The 26,174-nt window shown below is 37.8% G+C and overlaps 1 protein-coding gene across 5 annotated transcripts in view; it reads left to right on the forward strand.

Annotated features, from left to right (window-relative positions):
* Positions 1–26,174, forward strand: part of ANO10 (anoctamin 10) — a 136,107-nt gene that overhangs the window by 99,068 nt on the left and 10,865 nt on the right. For 2 of the 5 annotated variants that reach the window (XM_075083324.1, XM_075083328.1), the window contains exon 13: positions 16,951–17,034. The exons of the other annotated variants lie outside the window; for them this stretch is intronic. In XM_075083324.1, coding sequence (XP_074939425.1) covers positions 16,951–17,019 — 69 coding nt within the window. In that variant the 3' untranslated portion in view covers positions 17,020–17,034. Of the gene's footprint in view, positions 1–16,950; positions 17,035–26,174 lie in introns of those variants that run through there. 5 annotated transcript variants of the gene reach the window in all.

The raw sequence follows: 26,174 nt of genomic DNA on the forward strand, positions 1-26,174 counted from the left end.
TCCAATTTCAGATGTTTAAATATTACCTGGTTACCCCTGCACACACCATAAAGAAAATAAAGTTCTTGTCTTTTTTTTTTTTTCCAAAGATGATTTTTCTGTCATCCTTCCCACAGGGAGAACTCTTTCTAAGACTAGCTGGAGAACAAAAAGCGGGAAGAAGCCACAGAATTCCTGAAAAAAAGACAAAAAATTAAAAGTGGGTTCACGTCCGTGTGTTGCTAGTGATGACACTTGCACCATGACTGAGTGTCTGCATGTGCTGTGCAGCCCAATCATGGTGATTCTAAGAACAAATATTGAACATGATACATTGCCTATGGAGCCACTGGGGTTTTATTTTGAACTTGAAAAACTGTAGGCCTGTTGGTGCTGCCTGGAATAGACATACTTTTTGTCATATGAGAAATAGCACTCGGCTATGTATCTGCCATTTCAGTGACGTGGGTAAGATGCGTGCCAGATAGGCAAGTCCTTGCAATATATGGATTGATAATTTTTGTTCTGACATGAGATATAATTGCTTGTCTGAATAACATAAAAATAAGTGTGGTATATGTATAAATTTTGTTTAAATTGCACAGAGTCCATGAATACTTGAATGTGCTACTGAGGACATATATATAACATATTATCTTTGTAAGTTAGAGTAGTCCTTATGCAAATATTTTTCAAACTTTCATCATGGAGTACTTTGTAAAGGCGGTTTCATGGGCCATTGCTTCTTGCATTTTCATGTTTCTAGATTCTTGCCCCAGGATCTAAAGAGTTGATGTAGTTGAAAATGTACTGAGAGGGGTGATTTTCAGCAGACGAGATGAAAATTAGCAATTATGTTCATTCTGTATTATTTTCCCTATTTTTTCAGTCTGTGTTGTTCACCTGAACATGTAAGTTAGAGGTGCAGTATTTTAACAGGTAGGCCACAGCTGCTTTTATAATGACAGATATGTACAAAAAACCCAGGCGTAAACAGTGTCAACACTGTATACATAGATAGAGAACATTTTCATTTAATTTGCAAGAGACGTCAAAATCCCTCAGTACAGTCAAGGACTGTGTTTCAGAGTAAGAGAGGAGACATGCTCTGCAGACATTTTGATCTATCCCCTACTGAATTCACTCCAGCACTGTCTTTCCTGATACCTTCTGCTGCACATACGGCTTGAGATTCAATCTGATAAGGGATTTTTTATTGCAGAGGCCAGTCCCTTGACCATCACAGACTGGACCCTGTCCTGTATGGCTTGGATCCCTGTCACACAAGCAGAGATAATTTGTGCAGTTAGCTCTCCAACTACTGCTCTGCACTAATAATATCCATTAAGATTACTTTTTCCCCCCTGTGAACCCTTTTAGTGTTAGCAATGAATTATTTTAAAGCATTTAACTCTCTTCTCTCTCATTCTCTGTCTAGCTGAGGATGGGTGGAATTGTTGTTCTTTCTTCTCCAAAGGTAGACAAAAGACTGCACTGCAGGAGGTTTCAGGCTTTGAATGCCTCTGGCTCTTGAGGTCTCTTACTGGGGATACCTGCCTGGCAGGTGGTGCAAATGATTGACTTTTAGACAAATTATTGTCCCCTAGGAGCCACTGAGGTCCCACAAGCTGAACAACATATGGCAGCATTTGGGTTTTGGCTTTGGGTTTTTGTGCCACTCATAATTTTCTAGAACAAATTACCAATTCATTTTTAATTTACATTCTTGTAATTTATGCATGCTATTTGGCAGCTCAGTTTTGTCCCCTTGCTCTCTTTTGCTGCTTCTCAGAATTTGTGTTAATTCACAAATTTGAATGTAGTAAAATTTGTGCTGAGGAAAACCTTCCAAGTGAACAGACGGATGTGAAGCAGCTTGGTCCAACAAAGGTGTGCTTGTTTGTTTTAATTCCAGTGTGGCAGAAAGCTTCTGCAAACTCTACATATGTTCATCTGTGTTAGTTGAAAAGTAATCATGCCTGACATAGGTGTATCTCTATTCTGTCAGAACAGAGACCACCCACTTGTTCATAGATAATTAGCAAATACATGTTCTGTGTCAACACCCATTTTCTAAGACCTGCTGTATCCATAATGTAAAGAACTTTGCTATGTCTTAACTTTGCCCTCTACCAATATCCGGACTGATACCTAGACTGTGTTTAAACATGACCTTGAAGCGTTTGTGATTTCGTAAAATCATAAACTGACATAGGTTGGAAGGGACCACTAGAGGTTATCCAGTCCAACATCCACATGGTGAGCTAGTGATATAGCTGAAGCTCCTTGTAGACCATGAAGGGTCATATTTTTAAGATAAATGCTTCCTCCAGAGTGACACTTTGTCAGAGAGGTTTTTGGGTTTTCCCTACTTGCTTTGGAAGATTAAAATAAATCAAAATTCATTATTTGTTTTCTGGGACACATTAAATTGTATGTGAGCTTTTCTTTGTGAAAACATGCCATGCATGGGCAAAACCAAAAAGCCCTGCCTCTGTCACTAGCAGAGATGTAGGTGCTCTAACTCTAAATTGAATATACATGTGTGGCAGGACAGCACCAGCAAAATTGAGTCTGTGTATTTCATATATATTGTAAATGAGAAGTAATTTTTTCACTTATTATTGTGTAACCATGGTGGAGATATGTTGTTCAGTGATGGGTACTACTTGACTGAAATGAAACTGGTAAATGATGAGGGACTGCAGAAACTTTGATCCCTTAACAGAGCGTGACAGGATGTCCAGCTCCTGAGGAATGAGCAGAGACACAACCTCTGTGTGTGAAGGGGAAGGGAGATCGAGTCCCCTTTACATCCCGTGCCAGATCAGGCAACAGGACTGTGTCCCTGTGTTGAGCCACTTGGCTGGAATCAGGCATGGGGTGTCAGTCAGAAGTTTCAACTTGCTTTTCTCTCAGTTTCATGTTTATGCCCCACCAAAGCAAGCTGCAAGCTTCCTTTGGAGGGGTCTGGTAGCACTTGTATTCCCAAAGGAACTTGGGTTTGGCCTTATAATTTGGTATTTAAGATTAGGAAATCAGAAAAGAGCTGTGATACCATACCAAGAATGCAGGAGATGAAGAAATCTGCAGCTATTAGTATGATATATTATGAGTAAATGCACACTTAAGGTGTGTGTACGGGAAGAAGTCCGTATCTACAATAGGTACATTTATAAGCACTTTTTCCCAGTATCAGCAATTCTTTTTCAATACATGTACAAATGATTCTCTTGAGTTATGTGACAGTCTGAACCAACAGATTGTAACCTTAGCTTCCATAATACAGGGGAGGTTATTTAGTGACGTGAGTCTTGTAAAACTCAATTTATTTAGCTTGTCAAGAAAAGGGTTGAGAGACGCCTTGTTATGTATGTATTTACTAGTGCATGGAAGGACAGAGGGAGACTTTTTAACCTTCTTGATAAAAGCGTAATGTGGCCCAGTGGCTGAAATTAGATGTTACATAAAGTAGGCACAGTTGTTTATCTGTGAAAATAGGTGAATGTTGGACCCGATCAGGAAGGGAGTGTATCAAGGGCAACCCAAACTTTTATCAAAGACGGTACCCCATCTCTATCAGCAGCTACAAACAGATATCTAGGAAACAGGAGGAAAGCATAGCAACTAGGTGTTGTGCTTCCTCCTAAAACTCTGCCGCTTTCCAGTCATTTGTAGTCCTGATTTTGTTAAGCCACATGCAGTTTCATCCTATTTAGTAATCTTCAGTGATTTTTCTATTCCATGGTGGTGTTCTGTCTTACTTTGAACCATTTTTAGCTTTAGGGTCCACAGTGTCCTTCAGCAAGAAGTGCTACAAATCATTATTCTCGGTGCTAAGGACATGGGTTGATTATTTGCAGATGCCTTAATATACTCTAATCAGGTTTGATGGAAAAATTCTTTAGCTTTTATATATGAGAGAAGGTGTTTGGCTGAATGATCGTGGAAGTCCTTTTGGCTTCTGGAATCTGTGAATTTAAGTTTCTGTAATTTTATTTTACGGGCTTTGTGGAAAACATGATGGCCTGATTTGCTTTTAGCTTGTTAATGATGCTTGCAAATTTGCTTTAAGACAATTAGTATAATCAAATCATGTGTTTCAGGGCTTTAGCTAACTCCTTTTTTCCCTCCGTTCGTGTATAGATGGCCAAATAATGTGAATTGGTGTGGAGAGTCCTCTTTCTTGGAGGGCAGGTTAACATTTTGCTAACACAATGAAAGCCAGACTGATTACCAGATTTGGGAAACTTCAAGTTGGCAAGGTTCTTGTAGTTTCTGGTCTTCCACTACAGAATGGTATGTGAACCAACTTACCTAATCGGTTCCTTGCCACCATGGGGGGGGATATTAGGCACTGAGTGTACTTTCCTGTCCTTTCTTCATGGAAAATTTTTTAATCTGCTAAAAACGGAAAAGTCCGAGAACTGTCAGTTTGGTAGCTGTCATTAGATGAATTATGCAGAAGTTGGTGGTGGTTGATTTCATGGCCTGTTGTGTATTTGAAGCATGCTGAGCAGTTATACCACAACATAGTGAGTGACGTTGTTTAGTTTCTTAAAACAGCTAAGGTAATTTCTGTCACTTGGGGCTGGGACACTTAAAAGTCCATCATCTAAACTCTGTTAACTTCATAGAAGAAGAAAACATTGCATTGATGAGCAATAGTTTTATATTGCTTAATTTATTTAGTTATTTTCAGGTGTGACTCAAAATTTTGCATCTAAAATTTTAATGTAATTATGAATATAAATTTAAAATAAATACTCCATTAGTAATTAGCTATATTAGCTTTCTTATCAGAGGCATTTATGTGTAGAAGGGTCAAGCATTTGTTTCATGACAGGAGCGCTCAGAAACACGAAGAGGTTGAATCTTTCTGCTGTTTGGGATCTCCTGCCTTCCAAGGGGCACGTTTTGCTTAGGGAGTTCTGGCCAGCACCTCCATAATGCATAGCCGGATTTCTGCAGCCCGTGCTTTCTGCCTAACAGTTGAGTTACGTTTTCTCCTTTGTAACTAGTGTATGCCTTTATTTTCGTAAAGGCATCTTTACAGTCACAATATGTAATTTTTATTTTTTTAAAAAAAGTTCAGCTGAATATAGGCAGCTGCTTTCCCTGGACTAGGTGCATTTAAAAGTTACTCTCTTTTTATTCATATATTGTCTGCATAATGTTTTCCAGCAAACGTTAATCATACCGGGTAGCTTTGAGGGCAAAACTGTTGCACTAAGATAAACATGAGAGTCTGCTTTAATGCCCAAAGCCTCTTAGCTTTTTTTAGGTCAAATTATCTTGTATCCTCTGAGTGTGTTTCTAGGCATGCTACTGCTAAATGCTACTTTTTAAATTCAAATTCTGTTTTGTGGTTTTGTTGACAAGGTTAAAGAAAGGATATCTGGCAACTGAGGTCCCAGATTCAGCGACAAGAACAAGATAGTGGTTCTACTTTCCTACAGCTGGCACTCAAGAAGAATGCTATCTGTGTTACACTTACAATATTACCATGGCTTTTTGTATTCTGCCAGTGTCAATATAATAGTACTGGTGCAAAATGAGAATATTCCATTACAGCAGTGTGCTTGGAGTTAAGATTTTTGTTGACCAAAATGTATGAGTTCAAGTCATTTACACTTGTAGTTTTCTGAAAGACTTGCTTACACATACTGGTTTCTGCAAGCTGTAAATAATTATAAGCAAACATGCTTGAAAATATTAAACATTATGTACTGTGTAACTATCCTAGAAAAGACAAATAGAACTAATCTTAAGAGCAAAATGCCTTGGGTTTTTTGCATTGATACCAGCCAACAAAAATAATTCAATTGATAAGAATTGTTTTTGCACAAGATTTCTTCAAAAGTTGTAACTTTCTTTTTAATAGATGAGTACCACACAACAGATTTCCTTTTCCTTCCTCCTCAGTGAACGCCCTCAGCTGATATTTGTCATCCACTTAGCTGAATGTTGGATTACTGAGGAATGAGAAGAAACATTTCTAAAAACAGGGGTTACTGTTGCTGTGAAACAGTGGCTGCAGTTTGTGTACAATGTGATTATTTTTTTTTTTTTTTCTAAAGTTGGGCTTACTTGCAGGGGATGTACGTGAAAATGTTGAAACACAGAGACCTCATCTGTTTCTGCCAGTAGCTAGCGTGATGCCACTAGTGTCTGCAATCTGGGGAGCTTCTGGGGGGGTGAAGGGGGAGCAGGATTGTTAGTAGCTTTTTAAAATATCTCCTTAAAAGCTGGACAGTGAGAGAGTTGGAGAGAAGAGCTGTCGGATAGTTAAATATCTGGGAGATGGCTTGGCTGTCACAGTAGATGGAAGTTACGTAAGGTGTATAAGCACATTACATAAGTGCTCCCCGGTGCTTCAGGTCACCAGCTGCTCTTCCAAAAGTAACCACCGCTCGCCTGAAACCAGCCCAGAAACACGGAGAGCACTTGGAAAATGGGCATCTGCATTACTCTGCAGCAGTGGCAGCAGGTTTGCATAAGATTCTGTGTTTGACTCTATTAGAAAGTAATAGAATGATTTGTAAGAATAGAAAACCAAATGCCATAAGAAAATAATTGAAATTTTATTTTGACTAGAGTATCAGTTTAAAAGAGCAGACCATATAGAAAACACTGTATTGCAGTGGAATGTGTTTCAAACCTGTGTTTGATATGGTGGGAGTTTTTAGGCCCAGCAGGAGGAACCTGCTGTTTATATACAGTCCAAATAAGCATTTCTTTGCATTTGGAAAAAAAGAATTGCAGCCCAGCTTTTGTTAGCTTTTTTTGATACTGCTAGTAAAATCTTCTGTAGATTCAACTGCAGTTCTCTTCCAAATAGAAGCATGAATAGTTCTCTAAGGGGAAAAAAAGAAAGGTGGGGAGAAATCTGCTGAGGCTTTTTAATCCATCACAGTTTAAGATCAAGACTGAAAGGTGTTCGATGATGATGAACCTTTTCCACCCTCTGAAGCACATTTTAATGGTAGCAGTATGAGCTCGACTCTTCATTTTTTGGTCAGATAGCTACAGCACCTTCTTGACAGTGTGCCAAATTTAGTTTATATTACAGGTTAAATGGTTGAAATCCCTGAATTTAGGAGCTGTAATAGATAACAAATGATAGATCTACAAGGTGTTCTCTTCTCCTTAAGTTATTGGAAAGATTGAATCCAGCTTTGCGAACGAGTACTCTCTTTCATCCTTCAGCCTCATCTCAAAAACTCACTCAGAGATGGGGGAGGTGGCAGAATACCTATATACAAATGGCACGGGGTCTTTGCAAGGAGCTTGTTTTCATCCAGATGTTCTGGAACACAGATGGCATGTCCTCCCTGTGGGTTCCAGAGGCCAACTGGCAAAAGAACGTTACGATGGTCACTATCCAAACAAACCAGGAGCTTTGGTCTTGGGTTATTCAACACCACATTAAGTTGAAGCCTCTGTACCTGTCAAACATCTAACTAAACTGAACATGTTTTATCAGACATCTCTTGGATGTTGCATCCTCTGATCACATTGGTCCTGAAAATCCTAAGAAAAAAGGACATGCCTAAGGCTCCGTTACCATGATGCAGATTGTGCTAGTACTCTGCTAATATGTAAGCCTAGCCCATAGCCCCATTACCTCCTTTGCCTGATCCTGCTGCACAGAATTGTGGTTGGGATCTGCATTCATATCCAGCATGGTTTCTTCTGGCGTGTTACAGATGGCTTAATACGAATCATTGTCAAATTTGGGGGACCATTCAGCTATAGGTCAGAACCTTCTTGTCCATGAAACAAAGAACAAAATTTTCCGTAGGCTCACTTGCTAAGTAAGTTGAAGGAAATACTTGTCCGTTGGCAGTCTAATGTTAATCACTAACCTCCTGTGAAAAGCTTTCTCATATTCCGGTCTGTTGGCAATCTCAGCTTTCTGTTAACTCTACAAAGAAACATTTGGCAGAAGTTGCTGCAGCCTGTTTCCTGAATTCAGTCCCATAAAACACATTTTGCCACCTCACAATTGCTAGGATCTCATTGACTAGTTTGTGAGCCACTCCTTTTTGCTTTGTTAGTGCAAACTGAGTTTTGTGTCTTTTCCTTGAGGAAGATCTCTCTTCCAATTTCCTGTGTCTAGGAAGATTGCCCGAAGCTGTCCTGCAGTCCCTGTTCTGTTTGAATGGAACATTTCACACACACCTCCTGTCCACATGGTAACTCATTGCTCATCACTGGGAGTGAGGTCTCTGTGGACAGTTAGTTACAGAAGAATAATTATTTATGTGTTGTAGTAATAGGTTGGTTTTCTGGATGTATAGCCTTTGTTCATCTTAGCCTGCACTCAAATTCTTTGCCTCAACAGAGTTTTATATCTTACTGATGCCTTATTGATAAAAAAATGATAGCTGGCTGTTCCTTCTCCAGTTGGGACTTCAGGACAGCCAGACCACAGCAATCATGGGTGTCAAGTTTATCACCAGCAAAATCCATATGACAATATAACTTAAAGAACCAGTTAAATAATGTTTCTTTAGCCTTTAGTTTGTAGGTAAACAAAGGGCAAAAGAGTTAGCTGTGTTCTAGCTCTGTATGTCAATCTACAGCCAGCCTGTTACCTTTATTTGACAAAAGAGTCCCTGACTATGAAATAAATGTGGTTTGTGGGGATTTTTTGGTAGCAAAATGGTCTCGTGCCCAATTCTCTCAAATTTTATACCTGCTTTTCCTTTTACTCTTTCCATTGTGCTTTGTCCTGAAAGGGTTTTTGTCTTTATTCATTTGGGTGTGTAGACTTCTGTGATAATTTCAGGTTTTAATTTCTTTGTTTTACTTACCTTAGCATTTATAATCTCCATGGGAGAGACATTGTTAGGCTGTGATGCAGCGAGTTTCATGGATGTGATTTAATAAATGGACTCTTTGCCTTGTTGCAGTTCACCCTGAACTCCAATCAGCTATTAGGCATTTTAAAGTCCCTGTACAGTGAGTATTTTGAAAACATCCATTTATTTGCCACTATGAGTGTTCCACAGCTCTACACACAGTGACAATGGAATTAACCCAGGAAAAGAAACAAGCTGAAAAAAGTAATTTAAGTACCCATGCCAGCCTTGCTCTGCTAGGCAGTTTGTTTACATTGATTTTATTAGGACACAAACAAAGAACTGAGGAAGAAAGGAATCTGTTCTGAATTGTGCTGTTCACTCATCACAATATTCAGTATTTGAACAAAATCTCCCAGTCTCTCAACTAGATGAAATTGCATTTAATTTACCCTCATTATAAACACATTTTGGTTATAGCACTCAAAATACTCAGTTCTCAAAGGCCTTCATTTCAATGAGAACAGAATGTGCTGGTTTGGAAAGAAAGCCTGGTGCAAACAAGATTGAATGCTGAAACCTGAAATTGAAAGTTGAGGGAGAAGAAGGAGTGACAGGAAAGGTAGTTGCACATGGCACACTCCTAAGATGTTCCTTCATTTGATTTTAATTTTCGCATGGATACCAAAATCAAGCACTTCATTGTCTTCACAGGAGAAAAAATATTGAGAGATTCCTGAATTCTCACATTTCCTTTTTGAAGTACCTCTGTATTTTCCTAATACACTAACTCCTGTGCACATCCCTAAACACCTGCATGTGCATATGCATTTGTACATAACTGTGTGTCCTTTATAATTGTTTTTTTGGTAATACTGAATCAGCTTGTCAATGACAATTTTGATAGTAATTGTGATACTGAATCATTCAGTAGCTGCTTTATTTAACTTTTATTATTTCAGCTTTTTTTTAAAATGTATTCATTCTTTTCCCTCTGGGTATATGTGCAGCTTATGGCCCTAATATTGCATAGGCTTGTGTGGAGATATAATTTTATCTATATGAGCTGTTCCATCTCTTGAAAAATCACTTTTACTTTCATGTGTTTTTTTGAGATAGGAGTTCCACAGTTTGATTAGAAAGTCTAGGCTGGTTATGAGAAATTTTTAGATATATTAAGCCCTGGAATATTGGAGTAGATTCTGGTTTAATTTCACCGACTGGGAATAAAGAATACAGATTTAAGGAGGTCAAGCCAGTGATTCTTTTACAGCTGAGTGGAAACCACAGTTTCTGAAGGCTGGACTGATGATTGAATGAATGCTCTGTGGGTGTGCTTTGTAACTACTCAGCTGAAAAAAAAAAAGAAAGATTACAGTAACATGGTGAATCTGTAAGCAATGTGACATAATATAATGTTATTTTCCAAACAGAGCTCAATTAGAATAAGAAAAGCATCATTGCACAAATGCGACGAGCTTGACATTTATGTGGCTTTGAGAAGATGCACGCTGCTGGAAAGCTTTTAGACACTCAAGTTATTAGCTACTTAGGCTATTGTACAAAGGACAACATTTCTGTACTGTCTAAGGACAATCCTAATGCCTGGTATATCCACATGTACAGATACTTGCCATACACCTTAAATCGTTGAAGTCAGTGGATGTGTATAAAAGTGAAGGAGTCCTGTGCATGTGAGGAAGAAAAAATATTTTAACAGCATAAAACTCCTATAACTAATTGGAAGTATTTTTATACTGCTAGCATTTTGCTATCATAGCTAATATAATTGAAAGTAAAATACCTGCACTAAATATTATATAGACATACTGGGAGAATTCATTATAGATATGCTACTCTCCCCTGCTCCTTGAACAAAGCAGAAAAAGAGGTTCCTCTGGAAGATAACTCAGAACAGGAACCTAACTTTGAGTTAAGAGCAATCTATGAAGGAACCCACCCATCTCTGTTTACTGTATGGAGCATCTTGGGACAAGTCTCCCTTAGGGTAAAGTGTGAATATCTTCATGGATAAACACCAGCTAAGAACCTGGTCCATAATATAAAGGCTTTCATTTTCAAGCAGGATTTATATTTTGACCAAAGAAGGGACAAAATTAGATAGCTCATCATTTACTCCTTGTGTTTACCTGTAAACACAAGGTTGAATTTGAGCTTCAGAAAATGTATCACCCCTATCGAAGACCCTGCTTGGTAGTGTCAGTGTCTTTTTTTAAGCTTTATTCAAACAATATGGTTTGACAGAAATGGATGAATGGAATGTCTTCTTAAGTGGCAGTCCTAATTTTCACAAATACTTTATCTAAATTTAGATACATATAAAAAAAGTCTACGCCTAAAAATAGAGCATAGGGTGGTTTTGCTTGTTATCCTGGTTTTTTCTCTTTATAAATATCTGAGATCAGTTTAACAAACACTAGGACTAAAATTATTTGTATCCACTTGTTTGTTTATGCCTAAAGGTCTTTCCATTCTCACTTTTAGGTTTGTTTCCTCCATCATCATAATCACCCTCTTACACACAGGGGAAGTATACAATCAAGTTTCCTGCAGAGTATTACACAAGAATGATGTAGTTCACCAAGGGCAGGGGAAGAAAAAAAGAGGTACACTGTCAGAGAACAGCATTGCAAACAAAGTTTCTGTTCTAAGTTTCTGTTCTAATCTTAAGAACTTTTGCACCTGTGGCAGGTATAAAATTAGCAATTGGAAATTTGACTTTGAATTGGCTGGATCCCTTGAAATGAGCACACTAGAGAGCAGACTTTGTTTCCAAGGCAACACTCAGCCGTCTTCGGAAGGACACAAAAGGTGTTCAAATGACTAGGTTGGCTTCAGAGAACATCTTACTAAATTTAAAGTTTACATTCATTCAGAATATGTGGAACTATGAAACTTTCATAATGTGGAATACAGCTTTCAATACATCTTTACACAGTCATGAGAAGAACTCACTCCCACAAAATATATTCCCTCCCCAACACCATATTCTAAATATGATACAGTTCATACTACATTTCCAGTTTCTCACTGTGACTATTATAGGAGACAAATAGTGATATCTGTAGCTAAGATTATCTAATACTTTCTGTTGCACTAAAGTACAATATTAAAATGATAGCAAAAATTAGGATCTGGAGGACGTGGTAAAAAATAGTCAGGTATTTTAGCAGATGTAATCACAGTTAGATCTAATGAAGAGCTCTTAGCCCCCCAGGAAGATGTGATCGTGATGACTCACTAATGCCTGGTCATGGTTTAATGAAATGTTCTTTATACATCAGAAGCTCTTTTTTTTTTTCAGGATACTTTTTACAGGTGTTCATGGAGAGCTTTTCCCTACCTGTGTGGCAACATGAACAATTATTTTTGTGGGAGAGGCATGCTGGCAAGGAAACAGTGATGGCATTTATTTGGCAAAGCAGTGAGGAGAGTTAGTTCTGTCAAAGTGGAGCAAGTGGATGAGGAGTAGATTGATATATCAAAGGGACATATTAGGAAAATTATTTTAACAGTGACATTTATGGTGGTTGTTTTTTTTAATGGAAGAGAGGAGGGGATGAATGCATTCTTAATAAAGACTCAGAAGAGATTCAATTCAAATGACATGGAGACAGAGGAATTCGGTTTTGGGACAGGTTTCACATTTGGAATGACTCTTTGCTCTCTAGTTACACATTTTGTTTTATGAATGTGCAGATTAAAATTTTTAACACACTTTGAAGATTTGTCTAGCTTGTTTGTGAAGCAAAGTGTAGATGTGGAAAATAATGACCCTGAGGCAATAGTACTGGGGAGAAGCAATTTACTGAATAATGTAAGTACTTCTGGAAATCCTTGGAGACAGATTTCTCAAATTACAGTTTCTAATTCTATGAAAATATATTAACTTGAAACTGTAACCTCTTTAATTGTCTTTATAAGGAAAAGACTTGTTTGTTTTGGAGGTTTATTAATCAGCAGATATACCTCGAGAGCTGTCGTTATAATGGTTTTGAAAGCCTCGATTGTTTTCTAAAATATAGGTATTAAAACCTGTGTAGCTTTCCTGTTGAGTCTAAATGGTGAAATGTACAAATCTGTTTCACTTTATTACTTTTTACAAGAGCCAAGAATCACAAAAGTCTTCAGCTAGAATAATTAGCCCAACTCCATTAGTTTTGAGAGCCTCCTGCTTTCAAGAGCTCGAGCCCAGAGGTTTTTTTTGGTGATGTTTGATGCTTAAAACGCCTAATGTTTTGAAAGACCTTCTAAAACTTAAACAGTTTTAACTGTCAATACCAAAATTGGTACTGAAGGTGTGTTAACAATATAATGATTGTAAAGTGGGCTGAAAGTGAGAAGTAGTAAAATGAAGGGAGCTTGCCAAACCACAGTTCTACTCTTCCTGCTCTGGATCATTATTCAAGCTTTCACTGCAATTTTTATTACCTGCAATGTTCCTGACTTAGTCTGTGATAAGTTAGATGATGTTCAGTGAGTGAGGTTGCTTTACCTAAATTTATTTTTATTTTTACTGTTTAGTGTCGAGGTGAACACTTTCTTCTCTGCTTAGAACCTAACTGCTGTTCCATCATTTACATGCTGTTTATTATTCAGGACACACAGTTCCTCCATACACGGTGTAGACCATAATCTATACTTAAGCAGTGTAAATTCAGAATTGTCTCATTTGCAAATAAATGGTTCTACCTAAGTCTTGGATGTTCAAAATTGTAATTACAATCATTACTTTTTGGTTCTCTGTTGCCTGCTTAATGTATTCTGGGTTGTGAAGGTATTTTGCAGAAATACTGTATGGTAATGTAATCAAAAGCCAAAAGTGAGATTTTCAGACATGGTGGTAGATTAAGTGTGTAATTTCCACTGTCTATCACTATGAATTAGGTGCAGCCTTTAGAAGTTTTTGAAAAGTTCACCTTTCATGCATTTCAGTTGCCAAATACAAAACCCAAATCAATTCTATTTATAATCTTTAACCCCAGGTAACTTCTGTCAGACTGGCCAGGACTAATTTTTAGGTGTACGTCCTCCATAACAATCTGTGTAATCCAGGTGTTACTCAAAACTGCAAACAACTGGAAGGCTATTCACTTGATACAGCAAGTGAAGTACTGTGGCTTGAACGTTGCTAGACTGCGGAGAAGAGCTTGCAGTGGTCCCAGAAGAGTGCACGTTTCTGCTTTCCTAAAACTAGCTGACTAGCTTTTTTATGCTGTAACCGTTTGTAAATGCATTTGTGCTATAGATCTTGTTTATTTACAAGTTTCTTCGGTTTTGTGTGTTGTAGTGTTGTACTACAGCTTGATTTTTTTTTTGCAATATAAGAAAATTGGTAAACAAAATACTAAATTACTTTTATCCTGGGAGGCATGAGATTTCATAGTAATTCATATTCTGATGAAGCAGCTAGACGTTCTTCTAAAATGTTTTCTATAAGGTACTTGTGTTTATTGAGCTGTCTGGTGCTTCTCAGATGCTGCATTTGATTAAAAAAAAAAAGGTTTGATACATATAAGTAAGAAGACGCATAATTATTTATTGGGGTATGTCATCACGTGAATTTTCTGTACATTCAAAATAGCATGAAATGCATAAAAGAGACTCTAATGCTCACTTATGTGGTAGTCTTTCTGCTGTCTGTTTATATACTATACTGTACATGTTTTTGTAGCTTTTTTATGCTTTTACATGTTTCAGAAATTTCAGAGTTGTATAGTAAAAAGGCTTACAGTAGCTTCCAAATATAAATAAGCTTAAAAATAAATCCTGCAAAACTGCAATGATCCATTTAATAAAGTACCCATTTTTGTAAACGCCCTGAAAGGAGTGGGTGAAAATAGTGTGACACATCATGTGGGCTTAATCTGTTTCATATAAATTTGCTGTGAAAGCTGTAGTTCAATATAGATAATGTGCAATCTGTTCTAAACATCCAGTTGTACAATAAGGGTAATTTGTGGGAGACAGTTATGGATCTCAAGAGCCCTTTCATCATTCGGAGTATTGAATTAATCTCCTCCTAAATGCTCATTCAGAAGGTGCCAGAAGATTGCTCTGTTTGGTTGCCATGGCAGATATTATTCTCCTGGCTCCTCAGAGAGCTAAATTTCTATAAACTGTGAGTGTTTGCAAGTTTATCAAAGCAGTAAGATGTAGTTACTCTGATTTTTTTGTTGTCATTGTTGACAGTTTCCTTCTGTCATATGCTAACATTAATTTTATCCTTCAAAAAATGTTCTAAAAATTCTTTACCTGCTTGCTCTCTCTAATAGAAAAATAGCTTTCATTTAGAGACAAGAAAGGGCAAAAAAGTACTTTGCATATAGAGTCTTGCAGTCTTTCTTAGATAAAACGAAAAAGAAATCAGAAAATTCAGTATGTGTGTGCTGAGAGAGTAGTGAAAATAGCAGAGCTCATTGATAAATGCAGGTTGTGAGCAGGGAAGGGAATGAAAATACTTTTCTCAAGTCTGGACAGGGGCAGATACCGTGAAGGAGATTGGACAGATTTCTTATACAATAAACTTTTCCATTTGCATGCCCTCATGTTACACACAACCTGCAAGTAGCAGAACTAATGAATGCTGATTTCCTCAGGGTTTACGTTCTGTTTTTCCTGAACCTACATACAGCACTGTGCGTGTCCTGATTAAATACCTGAATACCTGGCAGCCACTTGCTGGACAGTGGAAGGAATTGAGTTGCAGTTGTGTTTTCAGTGATAGCGTATTGATCTGGATTTCCCTTCATACCAAGCTAGTAATTTTCATAAAATGAAGAGGTGCTTAATGTCCTTGAGACCTCTGCAAATTGATAACTTTTGCTGAAATCTGCTGGTAGCTGGAAGGTTACTTTGTGATCTCCTTCCTCCACAGCCCTTTAGACATCTGATTCAGGTGATTTTGAAGAGACATGCTGTCGCTGTGAAAGTTGCCAATTTTAGGAGACAGTTGTTGGCCTCCAGTGAAATTCAGAGACTAGCTTGGGCTTTAAAGAAGAATTATTTAGTAATTATTCTGCAGTAATACATCCTGTCAATTCAAGATGTGGGGTTACGTTTGCTGTTTGCTTGTCCAGATATCTATTACTATGTAGGTGCATGTGTGTTTTGAACACCTGAGCTTGAGATTTTTATTTTATTTTGATGTTTTGGTTACTTGAGATAATTATACTCGATATAAGCCTATCACTAGGGAGACTAAGTGGATAACAAGTCATCAGAGTTTGCAATGAGGTACTTGCTTGCCTGCAGTTACCCAGGTACGCACATCAGTGTCCAAAGTACAGTGTTGACCTCACAGAAAATTTGGCGGTTCTGACATCTGAAAAGTAACCCCCTCGTGTGCTACTGTATTACCAGACCCTCCCCTTTCAGAGACATCCAGAAGCAAAGCTGTTCTTGGTGGTCCTGTGTTAGCTATGCAGCTGAAAGACTCTCAAATATAACTCCTAATCAGCTGTGAATATGTGGGAGGATACTGCTTGAATCAGTGACAGTGTGAATGATCGTATGGACAGGCATTGAAGGGAGAAAAGGAAGCTACCCGTTAATAATTAGAGTTGTCAGAAATGTTTTGTCCATATGCAAATTTACCATTTACCTACTTCCAAGTCCTTTTTTAGTCTAGCGTGAGGGGACAGGGCATATATAAACACTTTGGGTATAGGATAAGCAAAAAAGTGTTCACGCTGTACCTCATTATGAATACGCATCCACAACGTGAAACTGCATCAGGATAGCGTGTATTAGTCTTCCTGGAAAGTGGCATTTGGTATGTGTACTAAATGTGAAAATATTAAGAACAAACCTGAGGGGAAGGCAGCTACTTAGAGGCTTGAGAAACTGAGTAGGATGATGGATCATAAAGCGCTTCAAAGGGATGTATAAGATATTTTCATTATCATTGCATTCTCTCTTTAAATCAGATTTGTTTCTAGCACAAGATTGGGGAAAATGCCATTCTGGACAGAACCTACATGTAATTCAGACTGCCAGCAAATCTGTTACAGACCATCTCATTGAAAAAACAGCTGAACTATGAAGTGATTAAACAAAGACAAATTAATATAAAAGGGTTAGTCACACTAATATGAGGGGTTTTTCCAATATGTAAGTGAAATAGGGAGCACATTAAGTGGAGCAAATGAAGCCTGATGTGCTCATGAAGAATGATTTTTTTTTTTTTTTTTTTTTTTTTTGGTTAATCTGAATATCTGCAACAGTCAACATCCAAGCATTGCCTGTTCTTTCTCTCATTCTGCTGTGGTGCATCATAAACACAGTATTTCCGCTGCATTTGAAGTCTCATATGCTTCTATGGAAAAGCAGCAAGACTTGACATTTGGGAAATGTGAGGGGTTTTGTGTTCAGGGGAAGAGGGTTAGGGTCAAAGAGCATGTCAGTCTTTAATTAGTATGCAGCATCCTTTTCAGTTAGTATGGGGAATATTTTAGATTCTTATTGCTTAGTGTGTAGTTAATTCATTCCATGGTATGCTGTAAAACCTGCAAGAAATGTGTATTTGCCAAGCTGAAGGTAACCATTTTTCATAATTCATACAGAGGATGGGATGGGGTACTTTTAACAGATTCTAAAGTACTAAAATGTATTCTGAGGTAATTTAGAAAATAGAGAACAGTGGAGTTCCCGTAACCTTCTCTTCCTGAAATAAGTATTAAACTGAAGTGTCTGACATATATATTTTTGTCTGTTTGATGTAATATTTTGCTAGGAACTTTTTGAAATCATAGGACATATACTGTAGCATTCTAGAGACAGTCATATATACATCCTTGCATATGGATGCATAAGTATCAGGCTTAGTATTGCTGTATTACGGAAACAATATTGTGTTGATGCTCTGTGTTTATTTAAGAAGAGACTGAAGTCTCCAATATTCAGAGAGAATTTTCATTTTAAAAAAAGCTCATTTATGTACATGGAAAGCATCATACCATTATATAAACAGCTGTATGCTTAAACAAAAGGGTAAGTTTTCCTGCATGTACTCTTAGCATTGGTTCTCTCTGTGCAGTTATATGAATTACAGGTGACATGGCATGCAGCGATAGGTAGCTTGTGCAAATGAGAATAGTGTTTAGAGGAGGTCTGTTGGTGAGATAATGTCTTTTTGCTCCTGAGAAGCAGGCTGTCAGAAGGTTTCAGTGGTACTGTTAGGCTCTGCATAGCAAAGTATGCTTTTTAAGATGCCAGCTCATGTAAAATGGATTAGAGAAGCCGAGAGGAAAATATCTGGCAAAAGAACTAAATTCAGACAGATATATTTTAAAGCTTTATTGTATTTTAAAGTTTTATTAATATAAATAAAAATTAAATGGAAAAGCAGGACTAAAAGCAAATAGAATATTTTATAAGTTAAGGTACTATAGTACGCTTTATTTTTTTTTCTTTTCTATTGACTGCAGGTAAAACTTCAGAAATCATTTCAGAGCATTATGCTCCACTGTAGTTTGCTAGGTTATTTACCCACTAACAGGTATAATGTCCACTGTTTATGGCTATATATCCTGTGAAATGGATTGAAAAGAGCACAATTTGCTTTCCTAATAACTGTTTGGAGAATCTGAAGTTTAGTAGTTTACTTGCCCTGTTTGTTTGGTTTTCTCCCCCCTCTCATTTACAGGCTTTGCTGCCTTCTGAGATTGCTTTAGTCCTTGAGTCTTTGAGAGAACTGCATAGCCAATTGACAAAATTTTGTCTGATTCCTTTCTTTTCTTAGGAGAATCTTTTTTCCTTTTTTTCTGCTTCCTCAGATGATGATAATATCATTTATATGCCAGCATACTAATTTTTTTTCCTACTGCCTCAATTTTTGTTTCACGTGGAAGATCCAGTTGGAATGTGTGTGGAGAAACAAGCGGTAATGACAGGTCATTTCTTCCGGGGCATTGCCTTAGGCCCAGCCATAGGTGTAGTTTCTACCTTGTTATCTTGGAGCAAGGCTGTCCAGGGCAATATATACTGCAATAGTGCACATCTCAGTTGAAGAGTCTGCTGCAGTTCTATGTCCTCTCCTTGGTCCCTCAGAGCAGAGGCGGAAACACTCAAAACATGTCCTGTTAGGGCAGAAATTCTTACCTTGTCAGACACTGACATTTTGGCACAGTATTGGCTTATTCTGGAAGAAGAGGACTGATACCGTAAGTCAGCAAATATAAGAACCCTCTAAAACTCAATTTGTAGTTTTAGAAAGCAGGCATTCTTTAGTGCAGTGCCGGGCGCCCAGGGGATCGCTCCACCTAGTGTGTGTGCCAAGTTGTTTTACTACACGGGTTATATGCAATCAAAATATTACATATTCATTAAATTTATAGGAAATAATTGCCATATTCAAACTATTCTTGGAATGCATTAATCTATGCAAATGTCCTTAATGCATGCACATTCATGTTCATTGGTGGTCTTCCAGGGTCCTGTGGTGGTTGTCAGTAGTCTTCCCCATCGTGTCCGCTGGTTGAACTCAGTCTCTGGGCATATTCAGTTCATTTTTGGTTACACAATTCTTAGTGACACCAAACTAGCTTATTCTAGTACATTTCCCATAGTTATTCTAGTCAAGGATACAGTGTCTCCAGACTCCCTTCTATCTAATCACATATACGAAGTTCTAGGACTATGTTATTCATAAAGTATTCCGAGTATCTCAAAACTTAGCTATGTTGCTCCAGTTAGAGGAGGCCATATGTTCTTTTGAAGCTGGTATCAGGACAAGCCAGAAAGGAATATCTCCCATATAAAACTCCAGAATAAATCAGTGGGGCATGTGAGCAGAAAGGATGGAGGGGCAGAGAGTAATGATCTCCATTTAGAGAAAAAATGGAGGTCAAAAAAAAAACCCAAGCCCCAAAACCCCAGGGACAAACAACAAAGACATTCAGATCACAAAACAAGGATTTTTCCTTTCAGAAATGAAAACCAGTTTTGGATACTAGAGCAAGTGCTTTCTTTAGAGATTTTATGTAAGGACAGAGGACAATTACATTTGATGCCCAGGTAAAAGGAGATAATACTAAAACCATTTCTAAAAAAGCTAGGCAAAAAAATGTGGTGCTACTTTGAGCAATCTTGCTTTAATGATGTCCAGATTCGTTGATCAAACTTTCAGGGTTGTGACCAATCATAGTTCCTTCAAAGATGTGTTAGGAGGAGTTTAAATTTCAATGCAAAGAAAATATTTTGATGGTTTAGCAGACGTGTGCGTGCTGACTCCATAGGTTTTGATAGGGAAGAAATGGGATAAGGTCTCAGGATTTCAAAAGTCTTTGGAACTATTTTGGTAATTCTCACGTAGGAGATGGTAGACCTGCCAGAATGGCTCACCAAACCGGGGTTTCTAAGGTTCAGGTCAGACACTGAGACAAAAGAATTGCGAGTGGTTGGTAATTATTTATATTGCAGTGTTCGTATAGTTGTAGCACTTAGAGAGCTTACACACGTTAGGATTTCTGTTGCCTCAGCTTTCTATAAAAATGCATAAGTGTTAAGTTCCTACCCCAGGGGTCTTCTTGGATATCTGTGCTATGTATTCAGGTCGCCGTCTGCTTGGCCACGCAGGTTCCAAAGGCTTTGTACAATTCTGGCTGTGAATTGCTTTTGGTTACTTAAGAATGAAAAAGAGCTGAAAAATCTTGGGCAGCAACACAGACCTAGATGTTTAAAGGCAATTTTGCCTGTTACTGGAAGAGCAAGGCTGTCTGAAACAAAACAGGATTGCTGGGTGTTTGTTGAAGAACAGCTCTGTGTTGGTGCCCTCTTTCTTGGAATAGTTTGAAATAAATTGAAAAACTATGGAAGTCTGTTTCCCTGGAAGGACGGGGTTTCTTATCAGCATCAAAAGGTACTCCTGTACTCCTGTATATATACAAAGGAGTAGTAAATTTGCTAAATAAATAAGTCTCTTGTGACCCGTGGGCCTTCCCATTTCTGACTTGAGAGATGCTATCAAATTAATCAGTTAGTCTCTCTCTTGAAAAAGTCTTGGTCATGTTTGGGGAGATGGAAGGGTCTGTTCTTACTACATTTTAGCTAATGTTTGTAAAGCAGTGGTGAGGTAAAGTCTTTATGAAAATGGAAGACAGAAGTACTGTTGAGCAAACCCAGAATTTAGCTGGTCTGCCAAGTTGAGAAACTCCTGAGTGACTAAATTAGGCTCACATGTGGTAAGAAGACACCTTTCTTCTGCTGGTGGGGACACACCCAGAGTTTCCCTTACTTGTTTTTCACTTGGTGATGTTGAAATTATCAGACCAAACCATTACTTAGTTCATCCAGTTACTTCGTCTCTGGGAGTGATCAGTCCTGTTGTTTCCATGAGAGGTGTACAGAAGTGTAGTGAACACAATTAAAACTTTGCAGTAATGATTAATGGGAGAAGTTGCTTACTTTCTGTATCAATTAGTATTAAGTTTATCTCATGAATTGGAAAAATTTTCATATCTGCTTCAAAAACAGTCTTGTTTTTAATGCCACTATGGCGGTTCCAGTTTGTTCCATGAACACCTAATACAAGAGCATCTGTATAAATCTTAGTAATTCTGAGTTGTATTTTCTAATTTTTCACTGATCAGCAGAAATGATAAAAAGAGATTTACTCATTCACCAACACAGGACAAAGATTTCTTTCTTCTTTTTAGTCGAACCCCTGCAGATTCTGTAACAGAGAAAATTTTGTTAAGGTATTATTTATATCTTTTTCCCAGTATTATTTGTGATTATTCCCATGTCACAGAAAGAGCAAACAAAGACAAGAAGCAAGTTCAGCAGATGGGAGTTTCAATGGGATATGTTTCTTTGATCAAAAGTTAATAAGCTTGCAAAATTCAAATATAATTATTCGAAGGCTATTTATATATGAGATTAATACTTAGTAATGTAGAAGAACATACATAATTTCTATTTTAAATTAATGCTTAATGCTAACTAGTCTTTAGGGTATACTCTCTCCTGAAGAACTCCTTTGCCGATCTGAAGTGTGAACTCCCCATAACATTATGGTAGCACTATTGGCCAGTTTCCAGATTTCAAGGGTTACAATTGAGGAAGGCATCAGGAAGAGAATTGTCAAGGTAACAAAACCCACAAAGCCGTTAATAGAATTGATAGCACCCCTTTAAATACAGTCATTGTACTGAAACTAGCATTATTAAGTTGTTTGTGTGTGTGTGCGCATTTTCATTATATATATTTTTATATATGTGTAGATGCAGTATATAGGGACAGAGACAGAGAGGATGACAAACCCGTCTCTGTGGATGCTGTTGAGTTCCTTTTGTAGATGCAATCTTACACTGACTTATTGTAAACCACAGCCTACAATTCTGTTTCTTATTACTGGGCATACTCTTTTCTTTTGATGTATTTCCTCACACCACGAACAAATCCCGTTATTTCCTATTAATATGGAAAATTATGTACTTTCTTCTGTATGTTAGAGGTGTTTGCTTCAGATTATTGAAGAAAACTTTTGCTGTGGTTGTAAATTATTATAATTTTAGGAGAGGACGTAGTTGACTGCCATGGGTTTTGCAGTTCTGTTGGTCCTATAATGGTATATGGAATATTCACTCTTTGCTTTCTGATTGCTTCCAGTGCCAAAAAGGAAACATGAGCATGTGAGCACTGATGTATTATCAAGCTCAAAGTGCAGAAAATGGATTTCTGCGGCTTGTTAATATTTTGTAATTATTTGTCCTGTCCCAGCTTGTGTATTTGATTTGCCCTGAAGGATCTGTGGAAATGTGTGTTCACCTTCCATCTTATACCATCACATAAATTTACAGTGAATTAACTAGGTGACTCACTGGATGATATTAACTCACTTTACTGATGCAAAATCATATGATGTCTTAAACATTTTATTTAGAGACCTTTGAAGGCACTTACTGGCATGTTTTTTAAAATCTGGTTTGTTTGACAGATATATAACCTATTTTATAAAGGTCTTACTATAAAATTTATAAGACAACATATATTTTCGGACAAACGGTAACATTGTATAGTGTTCCTATAGCAATAGGACAAGGTTTTAACGTGCTACAGCTAATGTGTTGAAGTGAAATTATTTTAGTTAGTTGTGGTTGCATGCTAGATAATGTGATAGATTAGAATTGAGAAATAAGAGTGTGATGGTACCGGTAACCCAGGGTACCCAGCAAAAGCACTCTGCAATGTATAAGAAACGTTTCAAAGCAAAGCCTTGAAGTCTGATAGAATTGGTGTGGCAATTTAACATGAATCACAATAGTTAATCCCTCAGTGCATGCTGAAGCTGGCACCATTAGCTCTAATTTCCATTGAAGCAAAAGAAGGTCAGTCTAGAGCAGAGGCTGGACTGAAGCAGTATCTATCTGATCAACACATTATTTCTAGGCTTAGGTTTGTTGCCAGGCTTCATCCAGCCCCTCAGAGCAGTGCAGCAAAGCAGGGCCGTGCTAGCAGTACTCTGTTCTTCCTTTCCTTCCCACCGCTCCTGAAAAGTGGAGCCGGATGTTGGGAGTGGGAGGAAGAGTGCGGCTCTCTTCCCACCAGGGAGCTGCCAGCCTCCAGGGACAGTCCCCTTGGCAGTTTTTGTGCCAGCAAGTTTGACCTTTACCGACCAGTGAATTTAGATGCATAAGGGAGCAGCTTCTTGGTTTGAAGAAATTGGAAGTAAAAAAAACTAAGGGAGACTGTGCAACTAGGACAGCAGAACACAGGACAGGGAATCAGCAAGGAATAAATAAGTAAAGGGAGTAAAATGCTTTAATAAAGAAAGCAAAAATACTTGACAGAAATGAAAAAGCAGAAAAAATAAGGAGAAGTGTTACCAAAGTATATGAAAATTTCCTTACCTGTGCCTGGAAATGCAACACAGACACAAGGTTCATGTTGAAAAAGTAAAAGGGGAATTTCAGTATGCTTACCCCTTTTTATAATATTTCAAGTTTTGTTTAGAAGGCAGCAGTTCTAATATGAAGTTCTGAACCTAAAAATTACAATGTTATTAAAATAAACTCTTACAAATTTATACGTATTTCATATAATACAAGTCATTCGCTTATGCCTTTATGTATGGTTTTGCGCAAAAAAATAAGTTAAAAGGGAGAAACTGGGATTATAGGGTTGGCAAGGCTTGGAAATAATGAAGTTAAGTATTCAGAAATCATTCCTACACTTTTTCCAGTTGAAACCTCATCCTAAAATCTTTTTCTGTAATTGCTCAGTTATATACTGCAGGGTGTTTCAAGGCACTAAAGCAGATCTCAGAAACAGAGTCCACGCTAATACTCAGCCTATCTACAGATCGTTTGTCTTCATGCTACAAAGCTGCTTAAAAATTCAAATCTCTTCAGCCTGAAAATAGCTATTAGATAGTTTTAATTTTCCATAGCTTGCTCTTTATTGCAGAATAATTTCATAAAGCTTTGCAAAGAAATTGCTGGTGCTATTAGAGGCAGAATACCCACAAGATTTTGTTAGGATCTCTGATAGCAATGCAGATAGCTCTGAAAAGGGGGCTACGGAGGAAGAGTGCCTAGGGCATGGCAGCACTGATGAGTACAGCATCTCACTGATATAACTCACAGGAGTAGTTTGTTTTTCTAGGAAAAGCAGACAGATGGACAGGAGCTTTACCAATCAAGCACTACATCACTTCTGAACAAATGCAGAGAGCAACCTGTAGAAAAGAGGTTTTCTTCCCACTAATTTGTTGGAAAAAAGGAAAAGTGTTTTGCTCACTCATAACCTAGGAAGGATGTAAAGGGAAATTCTGGCTTCACTGGAGTAAAGGAGAGCTTTGCTATTTCCTTCAAGGAAACCAGACCTTTACCCTTTGCTAGGTTGTTTAAAATTACTATAGGCATAGCAGAGTAATATATAAATATTGTTACACCTGTAATTTAGGACTATGTCCACTGTTATAAGTTTACTCATTTTGAAGAAATGCAGAGTTATAAACTACCAAAACAATCTTTTACTCATTTTCAAATTATCTGTGCAAGCTAATTCAAAGTTTATTCTGACTTTCCTACATGCTTATTGGACAATCTTCTGCAGTTGTCTAAGAGTAATGCTTTGTATCCAGTTGTGCATCTTAAAGGAAAATGGCACGTTTAATAAGCTGTATGCGTCCTTTGTGTCGGCGTGTGTGTGTATCTGCATAAGGGTTGTGAGACCAAGGGTTTCTGTAGCCCAGGCCCCAAAGTGGCAGTAAACAGCTGCCTAAGATAGAACAAAGACCAGGGCTGACATGTATTTCCCCATAATATTTTCCCGTCTCCTGCCTCTGCTCAGCTCAAGAACTTCCTGAGCCAGGTCAAACCATAAATCCACCGTAACTAGTTTGAGTAATTGACTTTATCTGAATAGGTATATAACTTTACCTTGTCAAATAGATACTGACTTAAATATATTTTTAAAAGCAAATCAATACCTGTAACTGATCCATGCTTATGCTTAGACCAGTGTTTAATTAAGGGAAAACAAGTTGCCTCTTTTTCCATGCGTCCATAGTCTTCCGAAGGAGCAGGGTGCTTGGCAGAAGGGGAATTTGCCTTGTTGCAGGTGTCTTTGGTGCAAGAAGGAATTCTGTCAGTGGTGCCACAGCCGTTCTGAAAGTATTTGCAAAGGGACTATTTTTAAATTGGTAGAACCTATTTCTTCAGAATATTTATAAAATGGCTGTAAGTAGCAATTGGTTACCAGCTCTACGTTGATTATTTTTCACTGGGCTGTGAATAGGCAATAGGAGGTAGTAGCAGAGCCCCCCCCCAGGAGGTACAAGAAAGCTCATCTTTGAAGAGAAAGACACTGGAAATTGTAATGTAAGTATAAGTATTTGGGGCAGGAGAGCCTCTACTTGGGAGGAAAACAAATAGTATGACCTGGCAGGTCCCTTCTGTTTCTCATCTTGGATTTCTTGCCTATTAAACTCTTGGGCAGAATTGAGAGTAGTTCTTCTTCACCAAATAATTTAAACATTGAATAGTTTTTCCTACTTTACTGCAGTGAAATATTATTTTGTGAATACTGTGGTTACAATAACTTTAGAATTGAACTCACTTCCCATGCTGATATGGCAGATAAACTGAGAGGCAAATTCCTTCTTAAAACCAACTCCTTAAAGAGAGTGGTTGCTTTTGCTATGTATCTGCCCAGCGCTTAGTGTGGAAGTCTAATTTCTAAACATGTGGTTTATACGTCAAGTATATTTCAATATTTTTTCCTTATACTGTTCAGCTGTTTGATTTCTGTGGTGTCATCTGATGTATTCGTTGGGCTGAAGTTTCTTGCCTGCTACAGGACAGACAGAAATTTTGTGCTTGGGGCATTTTGGCTGGTGTGCGGTAGCAGGACAGAACACAG

This window comes from Phalacrocorax aristotelis, chromosome 2, assembly GCF_949628215.1.
Source record: "Phalacrocorax aristotelis chromosome 2, bGulAri2.1, whole genome shotgun sequence".
Classification (NCBI taxonomy): domain Eukaryota; kingdom Metazoa; phylum Chordata; class Aves; order Suliformes; family Phalacrocoracidae; genus Phalacrocorax; species Phalacrocorax aristotelis.